Below are 19,720 nucleotides of genomic sequence, written 5' to 3'. Positions count from 1 at the left end.
GGATTATTTAAATGTTAATATCTGTGGTTTGAAGTTATGTTAGCATTTATTGAGCACTTATTATGTGCCAGATAGTGAGTTGTGTGCTTCATATGCAAAATATTCCCTTATCCTTGCAACAATCCTGGAAATGGTTATTGTCCCATTTTACAAAAAAGAAAACTGAGGCTCAGGGAAGTAAAGAATTTTCTCATGCATATCTAATAATTTTCAGACATTAAATCAGCTTGCTTTTATTATGATATCGTTGTCATTCATTTGTATGCTTTATCATTTCCTTTATTTCCTTCTTTTTACCCAGAGTGGAAGAGAGTTTTAAGACGCTGTTTTGGGCTATATTTGGACTTTCTGAAGTGAAATCCGTGGTCATCAACTATAACCACAAATTCATTGAAAACATCGGTTATGTTCTTTATGGAGTCTATAATGTTACGATGGTCATTGTTTTGCTAAATATGTTAATTGCAATGATCAACAGTTCATTCCAGGAAATTGAGGTATAATCTCTATATATTTGTATACTATGTGGTATACGTTTTAACTATTCCAGGGATCAACTCAGCAATAGTGGTGACACTATAGACTACTTTCTATCTGTTCTTGCCCTTTTTATATGCTTCTTTATATATTTTATAGAAAATTTATACTTTTTATATTCTTTATATGTAGTAATCTAGACAATCTTAATCCTTTCCTTCCAAGCACAACATCTATGGGTGTGGTGGGATAGTAAGGAATAAGGATGAGAAATGTTGTATGATTTGTTATTATTATTTATAAATTCTTATAAACACTATATAAGCATGAATTTATATTTCATTCAAAAATTATTGCTCATGAATGCCACTATTCTCCAAATATTGCTTTGAGCGATGCTCAAAATTGACCCTTTCTCAAATTTAGAGTGATTTTTATTCTAAGAATCTTTTGGTCTGTGTCCCACATTCATCAAAGCAGTGATCTGTTGCAAAATATAAGAGTGAATAATTTTTCATAGTGTTTTTCAGAATATAGGAAATAGATTTATAACTTTCAGTGTATTTGTAAATACATGCAAGTGTTGAGATCTGTACATCTGTAAGAATGATAAAATTTTAAGTAAATTTTCCTAAATTTTCTTTCCTAAGAGTGTGTGAGTAGTACCTTTACATTTTTGAGACCATCTTGGGGTAGTGTTTGAGGTCTGAGGTTGTTGTAGGTGACATTACTCCCATCTAGCCACACAATGTCAGAAGCGTCCCAGTAATTCTGTTTGTGCATTTCCTTGCTGACCTGTCATATTTATTTGTATAGGATGATGCTGATGTGGAATGGAAATTTGCAAGGGCCAAACTTTGGTTTTCTTACTTTGAGGAGGGAAGAACTCTTCCTGTTCCCTTCAACCTGGTGCCAAGTCCAAAGTCCCTGTTTTATCTTTTATTGAGGCTTAAAAAATGGATTTCTGAATTGTTCCAGGGCCATAAAAAAGGTTTCCAGGAGCAGGAGGATGCAGAAATGAACAAGGTGATTTCACTTGATAATCTGAAATTATGTTTTTAAACTAAAACCATGATAAGCACGATACCACAGCCCTTTATAAAGAAGCGGTTTGTGATGACATGCCCATCCATTCCCAAATGTAGTCACTTAGTTCAGAGCAGTCCTGTGACTTTACATTTTTTACTAAAAAGTGTAAGAAAAATCCATGAAATGCAGCTAGAACAATGTGTCACATTATCCAGACTGGGTATTAAAAGGGAGAGCTATTCTGGGGCATGTCTTTGCTGCTGTAGGTACATATCCCTCACTCTGCCTTCACTTTTTACAGCTGGGTATAGTTACATACCTCAGTTTATGCAGCTTCAGTTTTCTCACCTTCAGCTTATAGAGCTAGCTGATTGTGACTTCGGGGACTCTGACAGACTCTTAAGTAAGTTCTACACTGAGAATTTCAGAAATCAGTTGCGCACATGTACTATGGGGGGGTGAGGCTTGGCATTACATAGTTCGAGAGAGATATGTCTGAGGGTACTAAGTGGGAACAGTAATCTCATGAAGCAGGGCCCTCTCAAGCGTCCGTGGAAGTGATGTGTCTGGAGCCCAGATGGCGGAGGAGAGCCACCCCAGGGGCTGAAGGAATGTGTGGCGCACGCGGAACGCTCTGGGAGTGCGTGCGCGTGGGGAGGCCATTCTCTGCCAGGAGTTCCGAGGGGACAGAACTCTGCATCCAGGAGGAGCACAGAGACTAGATGCCGCCAGAGGGGGCCAGGAGGCAGACGGTTTGGATACGGCGCCATAGTGCATAGATAAGGACGTGGCCGAGTCGGCTGCTTCTAGAAGGAAGGCTGAAGGGGAATACAGTGACTATTTTTTACAATTCCCAATTTTAATGAGGAAACACATTTTTTTTAATTCAAATACAGGAAAAGAGGCCATGTGCAAAAGCTGTGAATTTTAGCTGTATGTTTGGGAAAAAAAAAAACCAAACTAGATCTGTCCAACAGAATGGTGGGCTCTTATGAAATAGTCAGTTCCCTATCATTTTAAGTAATCAATAAATTCTAGATGACCAATATTAGGATTTTATAGATTTTCTGCACTGGGTGGGCAGCTGAGCCGAATAATCATAATGGTCCCTTGCAATTATAAGATTCTATTATTGAATAAAAGGGAAATATTTTAATTGCTGTTGGGTTTGCGTCTTACTACTTGGGATTCTCAAGTAAAGCTCCCTGAGCTCCAATTTCCTCATCTGTAACACGGGAATTACAGTTATATCCATGTCATGCAAATCAAATCAAATAAATAGGTGACAGTGCTTTGAGAATCCTTAAGCTTTCTTTAAATGTATGATGATTATTTTGGATAGGAATTTTGGAAAAAATATATGATCTTTGGTGCTCTCCCAGATGTATCCCTTATAGAACTCAGTGGGTTGAATAGCAAAAATTTCCCTCACCTTACTCCATGTTACTAAGCATGTAGCTCTTAGTAACATGTGGTTAAAACTGCAGCCCCAGACAATTCAGTGTCCAAACGAAATGTCCGAGTATTCACCAAAGGGAAGACCCTAGTAAGAATATGTTCCTCTCAAAGAAACTTGCTGGAGGATTAGACCAGATGGCTTTTAGAATATGGGATGAAGGAAGAGTGAAATTCATTTTACAGTTCTCAATGTATAATTAGTGATTGTACTCATTTTACTCTCTATCTTTAAAAGAGAAATGAAGGAAGGAAATTTGGAATTTTGGGAAGTCATGAAGATCTTTCAAAATTATCACTTGATAGAAAACAGGTAAGATCACATTTGAAAATATGGAGCCACACTTGTGATCTGGCTTATCTTCTCAGAGAGAAGGACAAATATTCAGAAGCAATTTTAAGAAACAGTAGACACATTAAAGAATTAACAATTTGGCAGTGCTCAAAGAATCTGTTATTGAGAAGTGAAAATAAGCCTGTGTCCAGTGCATCAGCAAAAAGAATTCCGTGGCTGTTTAAGGCAGATATTAAACATATATTTGGAGTACTTTGGGATGATGAAATATAGAATTGTGATGTAGAGAAGGAAAAATTAAAACAATAGACAAACTTGTCAGGGACCTGATGGAGATACAATTAATTTAATTCTCCACAGCTCAGGTGGTGATTATGCACACCTAGCAGAGCCACATTATTTGTCAGTAATCGAGAAGTTGTCAGAAGAGGCTCCCTGAGAATTCAGTGGCTGCTCCAGTCAGCACAGTTTATAATGAGCAGTGTACCCGAGAGCTACGTCAGCTCCCTAATTTGGAGTGGCAGAATCCCTCATGATGAGGACTTTTGCTTTGTTCTGGCAGCAGGCACATAGTAGGGGCACAAGGCAGAAGGAAATTATGAGTGAACTAATTAGGAGAAGAGCAATGTATTAGGTGGGACTTGCATTCAGTTTCACATAATAATAATAATAATAATAAAAAATCATGGTGATTTAAGCAAGACAGTTGTTTTCTCCCCTCTCATTCAACTCCCCAGAGTTGGCAGTACAGCGTTCTTGTCAGGAGTGAGTCTCTGTGATTCCCCTGGATATTTTTATCATAGTCAAATGTAAGATGACACCTTTACCTCCAGACATCACACCCACTATTCAGACATGAAGAAGCAAGGGAGCAGAGGAAAAGCTGAGCGCCAGAGGAATCGGTCACCACCGTCAAAAGTGCCTCCCAACAACCTCTGTTATTATATCTCATTAGCCAGAGCTCTGTTCCAGGGCCACCACATGCAACACAAGCGCCAAGGAGGGTTGCGATTTTGTTTTGTTTTTAAGCCAAGTGTGTTACCGCCCCTAACAAAATAGGAATACTCTTAAGTATTGATATAATATTGATATAGTGAGAGCATTGAACTAAGTAGTCAGAAGATTAAGATCTCATCTCATCTCTGCCACTTTAGCAATTCATTTAACTTCTCTGAACCTCTGATCAAGTTGTACAACCCATCACACAAAATCATTGGGAGGATTCAGTTAAAGCTTTGTAAATCACAAACACTAGTAGGTACCTGTTACAGAGAAGCAGCTTTTGTCCTTTGGTTATAATTAAGTCAATACAACTTTTCAAAAAAATAGGCCAGTGTAAGTTAGGTTTGGGGCTTCCCTGGTGGCTTAGATGGTAAAGAATCCCACCTGCAATGCAGGAAACCCAGATTTGTCCCTGAATCAGGAAGAACCCCTGAAAAAGGGAATGATTACATACTCCAGTATTCTTGCCTGGAGAATTCCATTGACAAGAGAAGCCTGGCGGGCTACAGTCCATGGAGTCACAAAGAGGTGGACATGACTGAGCAACTAATACTTTCACTTCAAGTTGGATTTTATAACTTTGCAGTAAGAAATGCTTATACTGAAAGTATGATGAGTGAATAATAACAAATCATTGAACAAGTATAAAAAATTTAAGGGGGATCAAAATGCTTTTTTTCCCCCTTTATGATAGAATCTTCTGTGTGTGTTGGAGAAGGAAATGGCAACCCACTCCAGTACTCTTGCCTGGAAAATCCCATGAACGGAGGAGCCTGGTGGGCTGCAGTCCATGGGGTCGCAAAGAGCTGGACACGACTGGGAGACTTCACTTTCACTTTTCACTTTCATGCGTTGGAGAAGGAAATGGCAACCCACTCCAGTGTTCTTGCCTGGAGAATCCCAGGGACGGGGGAGCCTGGTGGGCTGCCGTCTACGGGGTCGCACAGAGTTGGACGCGACTGAAGCGACTCAGCAGCAGCAGCATGTGTGTGTGTTGGTCACTCAGTTGTCTCTGACTCTGTGATCCCATGGACTGTAACCCTGCAGGCTATGTCCATGGAATTCTCCAGGCAGATAGAATCTGTAGTACCTTTCAAATGAAATAATTGTATTACCTCTGTAGTTTCTCTAAAAATGTAGAAAATTAAAATTTGCTTAAATCATCTGAAAAATACACTTTCTATCCTTTTAACATGACTTGGATTACTTTATGCTTTCCAGTAGCGTATATTTCAACCCCGGATTAAAATAAACTCTTTAAGATCAATACAAAGCTTCTGGTGTCTGACCATAGTAGTGGATCAATAAAATGTTGACTCCAGTGTCAGCTGAACCTTCTGGTGTGTGCGTGCTAGTAGTGTTCAACTCTGTGTATCCCTGTTTACTGCAGCCCGCCAGGCTCTGCTGCCCATGGGGATTCTCCAGGCAAGAATACGGGGGTGGGTTGCCATACCCTTCTCCCAGGAATCTTCCTGACCTCGGGATCGAACCCAGGTCGCCTGCATTCCAGGCAGATTCTTTACCTTCCAAGTCACCAGGGAGGCCACCAAGGAACTTTCTAGAGTGACTGTTTATTTTGGCAACCATGGAGATGTATGGCTTGTGTCTTCTTTCGAGAGAACCTGCTTCGGGGAGCTCTGTCAGCTGGCAGCCTCCTGCTGCAGCCTCTTTGGGGTGCCCTCAGCTTTCCCACCATGGTCATGCTTTTTGGGTCCTGGGTATTTCTTGCCAGCACAAGACCTCTTGGGGCACTCTGTGCCCAGCTTTCTCAATCTTCCTACCTCTCCCTCTTTCACAAGTGAGCCAAGCCTCATGGTCTGGAAGCTTTTTCTGCCATCTGCTCACACTTCCCAGTATCTTTCAGAGGCATGATTCTGAACACATTTCATATTCCTGACTTTGTCTTGACATTTGATTCCCAGAGGGCCAAACCAACACAGATGTCTATTTCCCCTTGCCGTGTAAGCTTATGATGAACAAAACTAGGCATGTTTCACGTAGTGTGTTTTAGCATAATACATTAATGATATTCCCAAGAAAATGTTTTCTAAAGCAACCATTTGTAGTTCCATTTATTTTTGCCTGTTGTTGCTGAGGCGAACTCCTACTGGAACATGTTTGACGCTGTCATGTACTAAGAAAAACTCTCATAGTGTGTTTTCCCTTATTCATTTTGTGTCACTTTTGCTCTCTTTTTCATGAAGTCGATGTTTACTTTCTATTTCTCTCCAGTCTTCTTTCTGACTCCTTGAAGGTTAAAGTGGTTAGGTCACATGAACATTCCTTCACATCTTCCTGCATATCTTTTCCACGTAAACTATAGAAATCCGTCAGATGAGCCATATAACAATACTTTTTGAAACAAAGTAAGCATTCTTTCTCTTTAGTCATTGCTTTTAATTCTGTCACTCACTTTGGTGGTCTCTAGCCTTAGCTTTTCAGACACTGAGTCTGAAAGGACAGCATACATTCAGTCTCTGCTGTACTATATTACATATGTAGACCTGAAAATGCCAAATAGCTTCTTGAATATCTGCTGTGTTCCATTTCTAGAACAGATCACCTTCAAGTGTCAGTTTCAGAGCAGGTTTCACGAGACCCTGGCCATAGGCCAGAGTGGAGCCTAAAGATGTTATCTTAGCATTTTGGGTCCATTCTGCACTATATTGAATGAGACGTGTAGTTTTTTTCATCAGTTACATATCCAAGAACTATGTTCTTTAGCTTTCAGTTAGGTCAGAGGCTATCATTTTAGTCATCTGATGAAACAGTTATATAATAGAGTGGTTCCAAGTATAATCACCAGGGTCATTTTGCCAGAATTTGTGCAAATTACCCATCCTTTGCTCTAGAGCTATCAAGTTAAAATCTCTGGCCATGGGACCTGGAAATATGTATTTCATTAAGTCCTTAAGAGAGTCTAATGCTTATCTAGGTATGGGAATCATTAAATATTTTGTTGCCTGAATGCCTTAGTCATGGACACATAAGTGAAAAGCAATATTCAGCGAAGTAGCTCCAGGGGAAAAAAACACACACACACACACAAAAACAGATTCACACTAATCATGAAACAGGTCTAAAGTCACAAAGTAGATATTTACCCTTCTATACAGTAAAAATAGTTGTTGACACTTGTATAACATCAACTGTATGTCAAGCTACATATTCTACAGCACTTATCTCTTTAATCCTCACATTAGTTCTAGGATGTAGGTTATATTATTTTCCCTATTTTATACATGAGAAACCTGAGGATAACAAAAGTGAAATGAATTGCTCAAAGTCCCATTTCAGACATGTGCCAGAGCCAGAATTCAAATCCACATGTACTTGATTCCAAAGTAAGAGTTTTTACAAGCACTGTACCACATGGCTTCCTTCCCACACTTCAGCACCCATTGCTGACTGATCATATTGCCTATACCTTTTCAGTTCATTGCTTTGATCCCAGCCTCAGACCCTTCAAAGCTTGTGGAGAGTGGGAAACTCTCAGAACTGTTGCTATGTCCAAACATAAAAAATTCCAAAGACTGAAGCTTGCTTGTTCCACTTAATAAATAACAACAGTTATTTAGTATTCCTCACTCCCATCCTACAGTGAAGCTGCAGCAAGATGAAAAATGCTAATATCAAACTAATTACTAGGAAGTGAAAGAAAGACAACATAAAGAATGCAGGAAATGTGGTAGAAGGTATGAAAAAAAAGGAGCAGGCGGTGCTTCCTTCAGAACTAGAGTGTATATTTGCATATTGGTCAGGTATAGAGCTCACACCCAATCATTCCTGCTTCCACTCATCAAACCCCCTTCCTCACTCCCATCACATATTATACATCAGTAACATCTGTAAATGTCCAAATCACTAAGGTTTAAATCCTATTCATATTGCCCGCTGAATCGCTTCGACTTCTCAGTCTATTTTAGTGGCCGTACATCAAAACAAATATAAATTAGAATTTTCTGCCACCAAGTGGTTAAAATGCTTCTTTGCACCATTGGGTACATTTCTTCTTACATATTACTCCTTGGGGTTATTAAGTTTTTAAATATGTGTTTGTTGAATACCTACTACGTATTAGAAACTGATTCGAAATTTTTGCTGTATAGATGTTAGATTTGCATTCAAATTCATATTGCAGATATAGAGCAGAACTCATCACATAAAAAAGATCCAAGTGCATTTATTACTGTTTAGTCAGGTGCCATTTAATTATTATCAGTGGTTCCCAGTGAGATCTGATTTTTATTTCACATGACCAGCAGTCTAGGGTGCATTTGTAATACCTGGAGACAGGTTTGGTTGTCACAACTAGTGATGGATCCTATTATTGGCATCTAGGGGTGAAGACCAGGGATACTGGCAAACATTATACAATGCACTAGAAGACCCCCACAGTAAGGAATTGTCCAACCCATAAATGAAATGAAATGGGAGCACTGAACATGAAATAGAAAAAGTGAAACAGGCTAGATAAAAGTAAAAGATCAAATTAAAAACCTTGTTTTTAAACATGGCTGCTCATTGGAATTACATCTGGAGCTTTGGAGCAAAAAAACAATACCTGGGTATTTATAGTTTTCAAAAAATTCCAATGTGCATCTGGATGTTAAAGAGTGATTATAGATTTTTATATTAAATGGCAGTGTTAGTGATATAAAATTCTATTATTTTCTGTTACAAATATTTTCTAATTTTCCATGTAATGGCTTCTTAGATACACCTGTCATTGAAAAATGGACATTTAATTTTCAAATACATGGAATTTTTAAAGTAAAAAAAAATTACTCAGCCCAAAGTGTCAAAAATGTTGGAACTGAGAAATGCCAGACTCTGCCCACTGGGTACATGCAAAGGGAAGGCATGTGTTATGCTAGAACTGTATGACACCCTGTAGATCTACACTTTAGAAACCTATAATTGTGTGCATTCTTCAAACTGTTTCCTGGCTTTTCCTTGCCTCTTTTGTGTCATCCAGGATGTTAGTTTGTAAGTCACCTGCCTCAGACCTTAAAACCAGCTCTCCAGGTTTCAGATATAACTTTCCCATGTGGTTGAATTGCAGCCAACTGTTTCATGAACCTAGATTGTACATGCTTTGTACAGCAAGGTGTCTGGAAACCAAGTGATCTCCATTAGTTACCCAAAAGTACTTCTTCATTCATTTCATCATCCAACAACTTCCGTCACAGAGTGATGGCTCTGGGGACACGGAGGTGAACTAAACAAAGTCCCTCCTTCTGTGGATCCCAGGAGGATGTAGATAATAACCATGTAAACAAGCCAATGAATAAAGCAATTGGCATGTTATGAAGGATACAAGAGGCTTCTTAGGTGGCGCTAGTGGTAAAGAACCTGCCTGCCAATTAAGGAGAAATAAGAGACATGGGTTTAATCTCTGGGTTGGGAAGATCCCCTGGTGGGCAACCCACTTCAGTATTCTTGCCTGGAGAATTCCATGGACAGCAGAGCCTGGTGTGCAAGAGTCCTTTGGGTCACAACGGGTCAGACACGACTGAAGCAACTTAGCATGCACAGAGCACAAAGGATACAAAAGGCCTAGCTTTCTCAAGATCTACTTTCATGGGGTGGGCAGAGAAAGCCATCTGAGGAGCTTATATGTTGATCTCAACTCCAGAGGATCAGACAAAGCAAGTGAGTCAGGCAAAAACTCAGGAAGATAATGTTTTGGGAATTGGGAACAACAAATTCAAAGGCCTTAAGTCAGAAAAGAGCAAGTGAAAGACACCTGTGTGGTTATTAAGTTTTCAAAAAAGGATTATTGCCATGGGTGTGTTGTGTTGTGGAGCTGCTTTAATTTGTCATCATGTACTAAAATCCACACATTCATCTCTAAAATAATCTCAAAGAAGTATAAATTTTCACTTTATTATTTCCATGAACACCATTTGGATGTGTTCGTGGCCTCTAACAAAAGAAAACATTAAATTAATAACTTGCCACCATGAGGCTAGGTGTTCATAAGTAGATGGCCATGATGCCCCAAAATTCCCTTTGTCTGGACCCTTTCCCTCTGGTCATGAACCTGTCCTCACCTCCATGCTTTATCTTAAATACTGAGGGGTGGAAGTGAGCTTGACTCTGGTCATCATGTTCAATGATGTCTTTAAAGAATAAGTCACAGTTTGAAATTCAGGAATCATGTCTAATATTATATGTTGATATCATCCCATTTTATATCATTATAAAAATTAATGATTATGTTATTTGCAAATGAATTAAATGTTAAAATATGCTGAAGTTTGCATTTGTGTCACAAATTCATAAATTAATGGGGTTTGAAGGACTCCAGAGATTAACTAGGGCATTCTCTTAACTATGAGGAGAGATTATAGGATTTCAGCTTCTCACCTAGTGTTCCATGGCTAACCTGAAGGCAGAACCAGATTTGCGTCTTCAGGCTTTTGTCAAGAGTTCTTCTACAGAACCTAAGCCATCTCTCTGGTTAATCTGGTCAATTGTATAATTTTATCTCATTTTTTTAAAAGTTGATATCAAGTTAAAAAAATACGGATATTTTCTTGACATTTTTAGAAATGGTGAAAGAGAAAGGGAAATAGCTACATGAAAAAGGATGTTATCTAAAGAATATCTTCACAATTATATATATTTTTATGAATCTTGTCAGCATTGCCATATTTTTCCTATTATTATAACTCAGCTAGATAATTATTTATGTTCTTCATTAAACACCCAGGACATAGCACAGTACTTTACATATAGAAGATGCTCATAAAATACCTGTTTATTGGATGAATGTGTGCATAGCCGCTTTACTTCAATGTGTGGCTATCTACAGCATCAAAGAACTGGAGTTAAGGATTTTAGTTGAATTTCATTGGGCTTCCCTGTGGCTCAGTTGGTAAAGAATTCACCTGCAATGCAGGAGACCTGGGTTTGATCCCTATGTTGGGAAGATCCCCTAGAGAAGGGAAAGGCTACCCACTCCGGAATTCTGGCCTGGAGAATTCCATGGACCGTATAGTCCAGTGGGGTGGCAAATAGTTGGACATGACTGAGCGACTTTCACTTTCACTTTTCACTTTCACTTCACTTCTAACAGAGGAGGAAATGGCAACCCACTCCAGTGTTTTTGCCTGAAGAATCCCATGGACAGAGGAGCCTGGTGGGCTACAGTCTATGGGGTCACAAAGAGTTGGACACAACTGAAGCAACCAAGCTCTAACAACGTAGATATCACTGGGAAATAGAAATCATGGCTGTCTTAGAAAATGGTCTTGAAGTTTCTTTACCCCTGAAAAAATTTTGCACCCTGCAAAATATATATTTGGAGATACTGTGTTTTGTTCAGTTTCTCCTATTTATGTCTTTGTAAGGCCATTTTCCCTTTAGAAAATGTGTTAAATAGGTTTCTAATCTTTCTCTTAGCATTTTAATACGGTGCTTTACCACCTCTCTTGCAGATCGCTTTCTTTGTTCTTTGCCTCTTCAAGCATATGTATTATTTGAAAAGTGCTGCCCAGATAGGATATTATACAGATCCTAAAATTCAAATAGATTTATTAGTGCTTTCTTGACAGCTGGATCCTATCCCTCAACAAAGTTGTCTCCTGGTGTTTCCTCAGGAGTCTCATCACAGTCTGCTGCATGTGCAGATGGTGTTGTCAGTCATGCTGGACTGTGGCTCCCTCACCAGTGGACTCCTGAGATCACCACTATTATTTTCTCAATGTGTTTGTCTCTTCCTCTACAAGGATACAATTGTGGGAATGTTAAAGCATGACTCCCATGACAGCATGATTGACAGCCACAAAGTCTAAGACAGTCCTTAGACAACCTCTAATAGCCACCAAGAGACTGAACACACCTAAGACGTCTATGATTTGTGTTAGAAGACAGAATATTAAGCAAATTAAGTTAAAATGGCACTATACATATAGAAAGGATTATTTATGTATATGACTATTAATTCATATATGTAACTATCACGTATGTAACTATGAGGTAAATGCTATCACATCATCTAAAAATTAAATAAGAATCAATTTCTAATTATTTTCAAATTACAGTTTGCACATAGTAAACAATCAAGTATAAGGAGCTCAGAAGATTTCCAGTTAAACAGTTTCACTAATCCTCCAAGACAATATCAGGTAAGCATGAGGTTTTAAAGAAATAAGACTAGTTATTTGTAATATTTAGAAACTCACATTATGCAATTATTGAAAGGATAATGACCTGTTATGATATTTTTTCAGTAATAATGCACTAGTACAAAAAATATTTATTAACTACCACATACCATGCACTAAGTACTAGAGATATAGAAGTAAATAAAATAGATGAAATCTTGCCATCATGGAACTTAGACCCTACATGTTTATTGTATCAAGACTATATATAAAGAAGAGAGTAAAAGTCACCTCAAACCCTATTACTGAGAAATTAAGACTACTTACAGTTTGTGAATATTCTGCCAGATGATTATATGTATGTATATAATTTTACATACATTTTAATATTATTATAGAAACATTTATACAACATTGGGCTTCCCTGGAGGCTCAGTGGTAAAGAATCCACCTGCCAATGCATGAGATGCTGGTTTGATCCCTGGGTTGGAAAGATCCGCTAGAGAAGGAAATGGCAACTCAGTCCATTATTTTTGCCTGGACAGAAAGCCTGGAGGGCTACACTCCACAGCATCACAGAAGAGTCGGACATAACTTAGTGACTAAACAGCAACAGCAACAAATATGAGTGTTATCTAAATGAGTTAACAATATATAATGAGTAATAGCTTTTCACTTTGCAAAGCATATATTCATATTAATTTTAATGGAGGTACTGTATTCCTTTGTACAAATAAATAATCCCCTATTGATCGACATTTAGGGTTTATTTTTTCCACTATTGTAAGTAGTACTGCTATGAACAGACTTGTTTGTATACTTAATTATATCCTTAGAATAAGTTCTTGAAAGTGGGACTTTACTGTCTATCATTTAATTTTGGGCTTAGGTAGTAAGGTTTGGTTTTCCTGTATGGGCATCCACTCAGGACTTCCTACATATGTGCTGAGCCTCTTATTATTTATAAAAAGTATATAGTAAAGGAGTTAATAAGGAGTTATTGCCAAATTCATACTTAAATTGAAGAAAGTATGGAAAACCACTAGACCATTCAGGAATGACCTAAATCAAATCCCGTATGATTATACAGTGGAAGTGAGAAATAGATTTAAGGGACTAGATCTGATAGACAGACTGCCTGATGAACTATGGATGGAGGTTTGTGACATTGTACAAGAGACAGGGATTAAGACCATCATAGAAAATAAATGCAAAAAAGCAACATGGCTGTCTGAGGAGGCCTTACAAATAACTGTGAAAAGAAAAGAAGTGAAAAGCAAAGGAGAAAAGGAAAGATATTCCCATCTCAATGCAGAGTTCCAAAGAATAGCAAGGAGAGATAAGAAAGCCTTCCTCAGCAATCAATGCAAAGAAATAGAGAAAACAACAGAATGGGAAAGACTAGAGATCTCTTCAAGAAAATTAGAGATACCAAGGGAATATTTCATGCAAAGATGGGCTCAATAAAGGACAGAAATGGTGTGGGACCTAACAGGAGCAGAAGATACTAAGAAGAGGTGGCAAGAATACACAGAAGAACTGTACAAAACAGATCTTCATGACCCAGATAATCATGATAGTGTGATCACTGAACTAGAGCCAGACATCCTAGAATGTGAGGTCAAGTGGGCCTTAGGAAGCATCGCTACACACAAAGCTAGTGGAGGTGATGGAATTCCTGTTGAGCTATTTCAAATCCTGAAAGATGATGCTGTGAGAGTGCTGCACTCAATATGCCAGCAAATTTGGAAAACTCAGCAGTGGCCACAGGACTGGAAAAGGTCAGTTTTCATTCCAATCCCTAAGAAAGGCAATACCAAAGAATGATCAAACTACTGCACAATTGCTGTCATCTCACATGCTAGCAAAGTAATGGTCAAAATTCTCCAAGCCAGGCTTCAGCAATACGTGAACCAAGAACTTCCAGATGTTTCAGCTGGATTTAGAAAAGCCAGAGGAACCAGAGATCAAATTGCGAACATCCATTGGACCATAGAAAAAGCAAGAGAGTTTCAGAAAAACATCTATTTCTGCTTTATTGACTACGGCAAAGCCTTGGACTGTGTGGATCACAATAAACTGTGGAAAATTCTGAAAGAGATGGGAATACCAGACCATCTGACCTGTCTCTTGAGAAACCTGTATGCAGGTCAGGAAGCAGCAATTAGAAGTGGCCATGGAACAACTGACTGGTTCCAAATAGGAAAAGGAATCTGTCAAGGTTTTATATTGTCACCGTGCTTATTTAACTTCTATGCAGAGTACATCATGAGAAACGCTGGGCTGGAAGAAGCACAAGCTGGAATCAAGATTGCTGGGAGAAATATCAATAACCTCAGATATGCAAATGACACCACCCTTATGGCAGAAAGTGAAGCGGAACTAAAGAGCCTCTTGATGAAAGTGAAAGAGGAGAGTGAAAAAGTTGGCTTAAAGCTCAACATTCAGAAAACTAAGATCATGGCATCTGTCCCATCACTTCATGGGAAATAGATGGGGAAAGTGGAAACAGTGGCAGACTTTATTTTTGGGGGGCTCCAAAATCACTGCATATGGTGATTGCAGCCATGAAATTAAAAGACACTTACTCCTTGGAAGGAAAGTTATGACCAACCTAGATAGCATATTTAAAAGCAGAGACATTACTTTGCCAACAAAGGTCCGTCTAGTCAAGGCTATAGTTTTTCCAGTGGTCATGTATGGATGTGAGAGCTGGACTGTGAAGAAAGCTGAGCACAGAAAAATTGATACTTTTGAACTATGGTGTTGGAAAAGACTTTTGAGGGTCCCTTGGACTGCAAGGAGATCCAACCAGTCCATCCTAAAGGAGATCATTGGAAGTGTTCATTGGGTGTTCATTGGAAGGTCTGATATTGAAGCTGAAACTCCAATACTTTGGCCACCTGATGCAAAGAGTTGACTCATTGGGAAAGACCCTGATGCTGGGAGCAATTGGGGGCAGGAGGAGAAGGGGACCACAGAGGATGAGATAGCTGGATGGCATCACTGACTCAATGGACATGTGTTTGGGTGGACTCCGGGAGTTGGTGATGGACAGGGAGGCCTGGCGTGCTGCAATTCATGGGGTCATAAAGAGTCGGGCATGACTGAGCGACTGAACTGAACTGATATAGTAAAAGCAGCATCCTCATGGTAGAAGTCAAGTGCTGGAGAAATATTATTACATTGAAACTAGCCATTCCTAAATTATTAGGAAGTATACAATCAAAACTGGCTATATTTCTTGGTAATGGAGGGGAATATCCATAAATGAGGCACATTTACTTAACTTTCCATTCCCAGAGACAAAACTGCATACCTTTGACCTGCCAGGCTGAAAGGCTGTGTCTTGTTCTAACATTTTTCATGTAAAATGCAAACAATGAACATCAAGGATTGAACGTTTGCTCTAAACTTACTCTTTTCTCACAAATTAACTTTTGAGTCATTGGCCCTGGTGATGTGAAAATTTACTTTAAAATCTGTAGATCGTATACATTCCCTATCAGATAAGTAATCTTAATCTTTCATAGCTATCACTTCAAAGTATTCATTAAAGAGAGAAAGATTCAGAAGCTTATTCCAAATGAGAGATTGGTCATGAACATAAAACTAAGATGGATTTCTCCTTTCCCTGTCTAGAAAATAATGAAGAGGCTCATTAAAAGATATGTATTACAAGCCCAGATAGACAAGGAGAGTGACGAAGTGAACGAAGGTGAGTTGAAGTCAGCTCGTGAGCGTGAGCCAGGACCTGGGGCCTGAAGTGGAGCTGAGGGAGAGCTGGAGAGGTGGGCGTGGGAAGGGTGGGCTTCAAGGGGAGAAGACTGCATCTCACTAGGCATCGGCACTGCCTCATGCTGGGGAAATAGAGGCTATTTCTCCATAGGGCAGATGCCATTGGCTAGATAAGTAACTATGGTCATCCCTTAGTATTTCTGGGAGATTGGTTCTAGGACCTGTGTCAATACCAAGTTACTTATATAAAAAAGGAGTAAGTATTGTACTCCAGTCTATCCTTCATTTTTCAAATATGGAGCCTGCAGACAAGGAAAGTAGACTACTATTTTTGTGGGGGGCTTTAGAGGGAGAGGGTTTCCCTGGTAGTTCAGACAGTAAAGAATCAGCCTGCAGTGCAGGAGACCGGGTTCAATCCCTGGGTCAGGAAGATTCCCTGGAGGAGGGCATGGCAACCCATGCCAGTATGCTTGCCTGGAGAATCCCATGCACAGAGAAGCCTTCATGGGGTTGCAAAGAGTTGGACACAGCTGAGTGACTAACGCTTTCACTTACACTTGGAGGGAGAAATAAGTGGGTGGGTAAAGTGAGGGTCCATTGCCCCCAAACCCTGTAATTTTGCCAATGTTTCCATTTCAGTTATTTTAGGAGGACTTTCATTACAAGTTTTCTCTATAATCTTTTCATTACCCAAAATACTTAGCTGAGAAAATAGAAATCTGCCCCCATTAAGAGTGATTTCCTTTGAAAAGATTCAAAATACAGATGTGTGTGGAATTAAAAAAGATTTTGATCTAGACAGAATCACTACTTTCTCTGCATTACATATTTACAATTGACTTCTTGTCACTCTTGTTTTTCAAAGGGGAACTGAAAGAAATTAAACAAGACATCTCAAGCCTCCGCTATGAACTTCTTGAAGAAAAAACTCAGAATTCAGAAGACCTGGCAGAACTTATTAGAAAACTTGGGGAGAAATTATCAATGGAGCCAAATCAAGAGGAAAGCAATAGATAATGCAGAGACTTTCTTAAAAATTCATATTTATTCGTCCACTTGAAGCCATATTATTTTCTGATTTATTTTTTTAAGTGCCACTGTGACCAGCTTTTAAAAAAGAAAAAGTTCAAAGATAACTTGGGTCATCCTATCATTTGGAATTCTACTATTTAATATTTTTGGTGATTAAATTCATTATTCAGGTTAAAGATTGCAGATTATGATGAAAATTACAGCCAATTGTTTGGTGCTTTTTTTTCATAAACTGCTTTCTTGGGTCTAACTATTGTGATGGTGTGACTGCCATGTAGTGTCTGTCTGGGGATCGTTTCAGCTGGCAGGGCAAACACACTGCACTGTTATTTCCCCTGATGGTCACTTAAGGCATCTTCTTGCCTGTTCCGTGGACCCCCTGATGGTGACTTCCAGACTTGAATTTAGAGAAAAATAATCCCTTGCCATTTAGAGAATACTGTTTAATCATCCACCCTTCTTAGTCCCCACAAAATAGGATTGATATTGTCTGTGCAAAGTGGTGTTAAATCGTTCCTAAATTTTCTGATTCATCTCTTTGGATATGTTACCAGTGAAAAAGTGCTGCCTTCACTGAACCTTGCAAACATAGTTCAGTGTGTGGTATGTGTGTGTGTGTGTGTGTCTTTGTGTGTGTGTATATGTGCACGCGTGCATATGAAATACTTGTCCTGTTTTATTTTGCAGCCAGTATAGACACTTAAAAGTTCTTTAAGTTGTACTTTTTATTGTGACTAAAAAGATGTTGACCAATAAGAACCTTTTATTGGATAAGCATCAGAGCCACAGATAATTGTCATTATTTGGTCCAATGATAGCACAATTTTGTACCATTTCCAAGGATCTTTATAGGTGATTTCCCAAATTTGGCATCAGATGGAAAGGAAAAAATACGTGTTGACAGAACTTGCAAATGCTTATCTGTTATTCTCAGTATATACTACCCTCCTCTCAAAATATATAAAACAAGAATTTGCATTCATGAACATTTACCAAGAGGTTGCTATTATATATGTATTATGCAATCTAGAACAACTAAAAGAAAGAAATGAAGGTTCACACTTCAGCTACCCAAAGACTATCAATATTTAGATGATGCTGGGCATTGACTGGAAGTGCTTCTTTAAACTCAATAAAGAGAGGCTTCATATGCAAAATTTTATTTTAAAGATAAAATGGTCACAGAGAATCTGGTTAGCCCCAACTTTGATTTAGTTTACATCAAAATACCTTTAGGTAACCAGATCCAAAAATTTAGCTGAGATTTTATATTAGGTGATTTTTGTATTTATGGTTATTACTTAATTGGAAAGTTATTTAGTGATACAGAAAAGGTCTGTTTTCAAATGTTTCTTGACAATATTTGAATCAGAAACTGTAAAAATCAAACTCATACCAAATGCATTACCTATGAATTAAAATAACCTAAATGCAAAATACTTGTGTGTTGTGCCATGCAAGAGACTGGCCTCCATGCCAAGGAGCACTCTATGACGGCAAATGGGCTTGATTCTAGAAGATTCTACAGAAGATATTTCGATTCCTAAGCACTCTAGCCACCTAAAGCACCAGCAGCTGCATGGTGACCAAGCTCACCAGGTAACAGTTGGTGAATTGGACTGACTTTTAAGTTGGATTGACTTGACAAGATGTAAGTTTTAGGAAATGCAACAGGCATGATGGTGGGCTCCCTCAAAAGGCAAAGTGATACATGTTATTATTCAAATTAGATGTCCTGAGGTCAACATATTTCCTTCAAAGGGCAGCTGAATTGGCATCTCTTCTCATTTCCTTTTAATTGGAAGATGAAAAGAGAAACCAAGCATATATTAAGAAAGGGTTTAAGAATTCCAGCAAGAGCTTCTTAATTCAAGGCATATTGGCAAAGGATGGTCAAAGCACAACCATCCTTCAAAAGTCTCAAGACCACTGGCTTTAAATCATGTGTTCATGTTGAATCTGCTTAACCTTTTACAATTAGGTGATTAAGAAATTTAAATGTGTTTACCCAAACTGTTCTATCTCATACTTCTCTGCGATTTGGAGCGTTCTGGACTTTGGGTCCCAGGAGGAGGACAGAACAGTGATGTCTGATACTCTGACCACACAGCTTCTCCCTGAGGGCCAAGCCTGCCTGCTCCCTGGCCTGTTTTACTCTCTGCTGTTCTTACTCTGAAATTGAGAAATAATACAAATTCAATACAATTTTACTAGGTGTATAAAATTAGTCACCAGAATCCACTGTCTGCTTAAAACTCTGCCAGGGTTTAAGAGAGAGAAAATGTGTCTGACCTCAAGGAGACTGCAACCAAGTAAAGAAATGGGACTTAATACAACTATAAGAAGTGCTTACTAAACACCCACCATCTGCTAAGTACTGTGATAAATGCTTTCTCTGCTCTATGTAATTTAATATAACTTAATGCTTACCATGGGTTTCCCTGGTGGGGCTCAGTGGTAAAGAATCTGCCTGCCAAGCAGGAGGTGCTGTTCAATCCCTGGGTCAGGAAGATCCCCTGGAGAAGGAAATGGCAACCCACTCCAGTATTCTCGCCTGGGAAATCCCATGGACAGAGGA

The 19,720-nt window shown here is 38.8% G+C and overlaps 1 protein-coding gene across 3 annotated transcripts in view; it reads left to right on the top strand.

The window, feature by feature from the left end:
• The window catches only part of TRPC6 (transient receptor potential cation channel subfamily C member 6), a 139,550-nt gene extending 120,969 nt beyond the window's left edge, over nucleotides 1-18,581 (top strand). For 2 of the 3 annotated variants that reach the window (XM_070473666.1, XM_070473668.1), the window contains exons 8-13: nucleotides 302-497; nucleotides 1,294-1,503; nucleotides 3,200-3,274; nucleotides 12,310-12,393; nucleotides 16,015-16,090; nucleotides 16,976-18,581. In XM_070473666.1, the coding sequence (XP_070329767.1) occupies nucleotides 302-497; nucleotides 1,294-1,503; nucleotides 3,200-3,274; nucleotides 12,310-12,393; nucleotides 16,015-16,090; nucleotides 16,976-17,127 (793 nt within the window). In that variant the 3' untranslated portion in view covers nucleotides 17,128-18,581. The remainder of the gene's footprint in view (nucleotides 1-301; nucleotides 498-1,293; nucleotides 1,504-3,199; nucleotides 3,275-12,309; nucleotides 12,394-16,014; nucleotides 16,091-16,975) is intronic. The other variant, XM_070473667.1, reaches the window with a different exon arrangement.
• The last annotated feature ends 1,139 nt before the right edge of the window (nucleotides 18,582-19,720 follow it).

This window comes from Odocoileus virginianus, chromosome 10 (assembly GCF_023699985.2).
Source record: "Odocoileus virginianus isolate 20LAN1187 ecotype Illinois chromosome 10, Ovbor_1.2, whole genome shotgun sequence".
In the NCBI taxonomy this organism is placed as follows: domain Eukaryota; kingdom Metazoa; phylum Chordata; class Mammalia; order Artiodactyla; family Cervidae; genus Odocoileus; species Odocoileus virginianus.
This window is presented reverse-complemented; position numbering and strand designations above follow the sequence as displayed.